Source organism: Austrofundulus limnaeus, unplaced genomic scaffold (genome assembly GCF_001266775.1).
Source record: "Austrofundulus limnaeus strain Quisiro unplaced genomic scaffold, Austrofundulus_limnaeus-1.0 Scaffold79, whole genome shotgun sequence".
NCBI lineage: Eukaryota > Metazoa > Chordata > Actinopteri > Cyprinodontiformes > Rivulidae > Austrofundulus > Austrofundulus limnaeus.
The window spans coordinates 1,872,950-1,878,438 of NW_013952481.1; the positions used below are offsets into that span (position 1 = coordinate 1,872,950).

Below are 5,489 nucleotides of genomic sequence, written 5' to 3' on the forward strand. Positions count from 1 at the left end.
ATATATAACTTGAAACTAAGCTGGAAAAATAAATATGATTGTCAATGGTAAAGTTTTCCTTTTTTAATTTAATTGGCGCATTTAACGTTTATTTATTTATTGGTCCATTTATACATTTATGCTTTTATTTCTAATTATGCCAGTTCCGGTCCTCCATGATTTATGGGAAAAAATTTTAAACTATAGGAAAGATGAGTGGAAATTTAACTACTATTGCAACTACATCTAAAACCTTTCTTCTTTATGTAACATATCAAAAGCATCTTATAATAAATCTGTGAATTATCTCTATAAGATCTGCATCTAAAAAAAAGTTTATTTGTCATAAACCCTAATGGAATATTTGTGGGTGTTTGTTTGATAATGACACAGTGAGGAAAAATGTAAAATAGAAACATTATGAAATGCTAAATTGTGTTAAAATAACTTTACGGAGTAAAAAAAAAGTATTGTTTCTAGCTGTTTTTGATTTTGGGTATTTTTCTGACTTTTTGACTGATTTAGGATGAACAACATTTTGTTCCTGATTTCCACATGTTTTTATCCTTACTGGAACCCACCCTAAACCCTCCCAAACACCCCCTGTGACGCTGCGAGCCCACTGCTGCTGTCTCAGCAGGCCGAGGTCTGATGATAAAATCRATAAAGAGACTAAGAGGCTTTCCACATTTAAAACTGACCTTCTCCTGCAGCAGCACTCACACTTTGTTTTCACTCATGGCTTCGCTTCAKTGTGTCTGTAAATCCTGTTTTTTTCTCAAACAGAATCATAATGTTTGTTTTTGTTGTTTTTTTGTGTCTCTAACGGCTGACCTGTGTGACCTTCCTGTTTGCTGCTGCAGATCAAAGCGTGGGAGGAGGCAGAGATGGACAAACCCATGGAAATTGATGAGATACGAGTCGACCCTTCACCCTTCCAGCTGGTGGAGAGAACATCGTTACACAAGGTGGGCGTGGGGGGAAACGTCGTCCGTCGTATGTAAACACGTTTGTGCTAATAGACAAAATAAAGGAAAATACATCCTTTTTAAAAACTTATAGTAAAATGCTTAAAATCAAAAGTATTGCGTTTAGAACTGGCAAGTCGTTATGTGTCTGATAAGTTTCTGAGAAATGTGACCAAAACAAAGAACAGTTTTTTACTGAGGGGGATACTGTATTACATAAAACCAACAATCTTTGAATACTGAAGCCTAAATCTAATTTGACAGAAAGAAATAGTGATTATTAGAACTCATTCATATAAAAATCAAGTATTTTTCTGTGAAACCCGTCACATGAATCTCAGAAGAAGCATGCTGGCAGGGTTCACCTTTGCAGAAAGATGTTTTCAGATCTGCCTGTCAGCTTGTTTCATCTTTTAGTACAATTCAGGAAAATCTGTCAAAGCAATTTTGATGTATTNGGAAGACAGTGTGCGGACAAAAAAATAGATGAAAAACAAAAGCCCATGGACATGTTTGTTACTAAATTTCTGTGCTTATACCATTTTATTATATATTTTTTATTTTTGTGTTTAAATGCTTGGATATAAACATGACCTCAATGCATTTGATTTGGGGATTTAAAAATCTGCCACATATTGATGCTTAATTTTTTATCATACGTATCAGTTTTTCCATGTAATATACAGTTGTTATTATTGGATTTGCTTTGACACTCTTATAAAAACATGATCTAGGATTTGCAGATCCTTGCAGGATGCTGGAGCACCTAAACACAGTGTTCCCTTTTTTATTATGCCTTTTGGTGATTTCATTTTCATGGTAATATGAAGAATATTGTGTTCTTTCATGTGCAAAAGAGGCCTCGTGATTGAGCTGTACTGATGCATACAAAGAGCTCGTCCACCGTGTGACCTCAGTTATGAAAACTGTAATTTGTGCGTTCAGAATTCACTCAAAGACTTTTCTTCTTCTTTCTTTCTCTTCTGATTTGGGTTCTGTCTCTTTGAGKCTGAGCGGAGCCAACAAATAAGCAGAGTAAATGATCTGAATCAGACACAAACCTGAAGACTTGTTGAACTTTTTCTCYGCAGACCCACACGTTGTTCTCACTGCTCGGACTAAGTCATGCTTATGTAACCAGCATCGGCAAACTCGTGGGGGTGGTGGCACTCAAGGAGGTAAGAAACCTAACTTATTCGTTAATAACATAAGTCAGTGACTGTTTCTCGATTCATGGGTTGCAGTCTACGTGGACCGCTGTCGACGTTAGCCACAGTCTACGTAGGCCGCTCATGTCGGCTAAATAAACAGCAGTGAAATGAGACCGTCTAGTTTATGGAAGACATATCTTTGACCACACACTGCCTCATTACCATGATGTTTATATCACATCGCTTTACATGTTTTATTCAAGGTATAACTTCAGGAAATTCAGTTTTAATAGAAAAACGTTGCATATGTATAAATAAAAGTATTAATAATTTGGGTTTAGCCCCAGTTTCAGTACTTGTAACTACGTTTATTAGGGTTTGGCATATGAGTAGAATGAGAGAGCTGAGGAAGGCACTGCGAAGCTGTCACATACTGGAGCTCAGAAAGAAAAAAAAAGATGGCCACCAATGCTATTTCGGCCACTTTTTTTCCACTGAAAATGCGTAGAGCTGTTTTCATACACCAAGAACTCTTGAAATGTTTATAAATCTTTAGGGCATTTTGCACCTTTTGCTATGGTTCTGTTTTTTCCTAACTTCTTTGTGCTAACTTTAGTTTCTTTGCTAATGTTAAGTTTTTTTATTTATTTTTATTTTTTGCTATTTCAGTTATWTAGCTATTCTTCTGCTAATGTCTACTTTTTTGTGTTTCCTTCATCTTTCTACAAATTTAGCCAAGAACAARCTTTGACAAATTCTGTATGCTAAATAAAAATTTAAGATAGCCATAAAAGCTAAAATGCTAAATTAACCATAGCTCAGCCATTTTTAGCCATATTGAGGTAAAATTTGGTGTGGTGGGTGGACAACTCCTCAAAACTCTGTTGAAAATAACACTGCAACAAGAGGCAAGCCCTTTCATAGTTTCTCCAGACAACTCTAGTTTAACATCTCATTGCAACAACACTTTATTCAGCTAAGTTGCTAAACTTACATTCTTCAGTCCGTTACAAATTTCTAAACTTCGCTGTAAAGGAAAAAACTCTGTCATTGTTTTTTGGTTTAACTGACTGACAGTGCAGTGAATTCTGGGATACCGTCAGCCGTGCAGGATACTCAGATTCTGTCGGCCACATTTTTCAGCTGCTTGAGTAGGCGCCTATGAATTGGGACAGCCTACGGCGCGGGGCAGACGAGGCCGACTAATGTGGCTRACGTTGCTGCAACCCATGAACTGAGACRCGGCGAGTGTCTCACTCTGCAGCAACTGKTGTTAACTAACAAATTCATGAATTCAGGCAAATTCGGAAAAGACAGTTGTTCTCTGCAACTCTTATCTTCTGTCGTCTCTTCTCTTTATTGGTTCTAATCCCTACTTTCCTGTCTGACTCAAAAAAGCTCCAGAAGGCCATCGAGGGCTCCACGCGCTCCGGCGTCAGGCTCCGCCCTCCTCTGGCCAGTTTTCGTGACATCAGCAACCACAAGTCGGTTCCTAAACCTCCACCTCCGTCTTCCTCTTCATCCTCAACCTCCCCGTCTTCGCCTCCAGTTTTCCCAGAGGCTCCGCCTCCCTCCTCAGCCTCCGAACACAACCACCATCCTCCTCATGATCATGAGGCCGAGGTGTGGATTGAGGGGGTGACGGGGGAGACGGGGGAGAGCAGCAGCGCCTCCGGCAGCAGCAGCACGAGGGGGAGGAGCTGCAGCTACAACAGCGACCACACCCTCCCTCCATCCTCCACTCCGCCTCCTCCTCCAGACCCTCCTCCTTCTTTCATCCCTCTGTCCACCCTGAGACCCTCACAGAGACTTGATGAAGCAGAGGACGACAGCGACGATGAGCCGATGGTTTAGCTTTTTAACATTTTTTATAAGGAAAACTTTTTTTAAATTTGTTTTTTTTCTGTTCTTAATTTCTTCTTCTGGTTTTTAGACCATCAGTGCGTCTGTTTTTATCACTCTGTTGTGGTCGGAAAGTTTCCGTCTCCTTTCGAATTCTCATCTTCTTCCAYATTTTCTTATTTTCTTGCTAATATAACTTGGTCATAACAGAAAAACGAGGAAACGAATGTGTGACAACCAAAACTGTCAAACATTATCCTTTTTTCTTACATCTTTGTGTGATGAGTAACAAAGCCTATCAGAAACATCTAAAAAAAATTGAGAATAATAAGCAATAATTAGAAAATAATAAGATAATTGATGGAGTTTCTGTCACYATAAAAATAAGTTAATTTTGGCTGCCAAAACAACAAAAACAGTAAATTCACTCTTCAGTTCTTCTTTTGTTTGACTGTTTATGTCGGACGAATCATGCTTTTTCAATCAAATAAAAACAGGAACCATTGATTTTGTTTCCCAACCGTCCGTTTTGAGCAGCAGTAATAAAGCTGCTCAGTCCACTGCGGAGGATTGGCCGAAGCTCCACAACAACAACCTCTAAACTGTGTGCTGACCTTGTGTCTGCAGCCTGAGAGCTCATCTCATCACCGCTCGGCTGAGAAATGAAGCAGCTAAAGATGGATGACAACAGCTAAACCTCTCCACACTCGTCCTGGTTTTTGTTTTGTTTTGTTAAACTAAGATGTCCCTCAGGAAAAAAAAAACACAAATTAAAATCACAACGATCTTATTGTACAAATCAAACATCTGCTGCAGCTTTCACAAAATGAGGACTCRTGTTTTGGACAGTGATTGACAGCTGACAGTTTTTTTTGCATAAGACCTTCCTACAGAATATAAGATGTTGATTAATGGAAATTTGTAAGCTAATATTTTTTAGTATGAGACTCGTAGTAGGCTTCACTGAGTTATATTTAAAAATAAAACTTAGGGATGACCACAGGAAGGTCATAAATTAGTTATTTCTCATCCGGTCTTTTAAACTTGAGTTAACTCAAAATAAAGTAGAAATGTTTAATCTACTGAGCTGCTTTGGATTAGTTGCATTTGTTTATTGTTTGTTTTTATGTTTTCTTTTATGATGTTTTTATCCGCTCATCTCTGATTCTCAGGTGCTGCCTTGAAAGTCTTTAAATTTACATAACAACAAAAGGTTTTTTGCATAATTTGCTTTCTGTACCTTAAAGAGGAGTTGAATTGTCACAGGGCCTCTGTCTTGTTTTGCGTATTTATTTATTTACATATTTATTTGTGTTTTAGTTGGAGTCCTGAACACTTCTAAAACTGTGAAAGATGAATGGCGTAGCCAAATAAAATTTTATGTAAAGTTGAAACTTGAATGGAGCTGTCCTTGTCTGTTTTGAGAAATTATTCATCCAGTTTAGGACTGTTTAAAGTATGTATACTGTATGCATGTGAGAGATAAAATAAATGTATGTGAGAGCTAGAATATACAGTAGGTATGTGAGAGTGGCAGAATGGTTTATGG

The 5,489-nt window shown here is 38.0% G+C and overlaps 1 protein-coding gene across 2 annotated transcripts in view; it reads left to right on the forward strand.

Annotated features, from left to right (window-relative positions):
• Positions 1-5,340, forward strand: part of clcn1a (chloride channel, voltage-sensitive 1a) — a 32,119-nt gene extending 26,779 nt beyond the window's left edge. For both annotated transcript variants that reach the window (XM_014011342.1, XM_014011343.1), the window contains 3 exons: positions 843-947; positions 2,039-2,125; positions 3,497-5,340. In XM_014011342.1, coding sequence (XP_013866796.1) covers positions 843-947; positions 2,039-2,125; positions 3,497-3,952 — 648 coding nt within the window. In that variant the 3' untranslated portion in view covers positions 3,953-5,340. The remainder of the gene's footprint in view (positions 1-842; positions 948-2,038; positions 2,126-3,496) is intronic.
• The last annotated feature ends 149 nt before the right edge of the window (positions 5,341-5,489 follow it).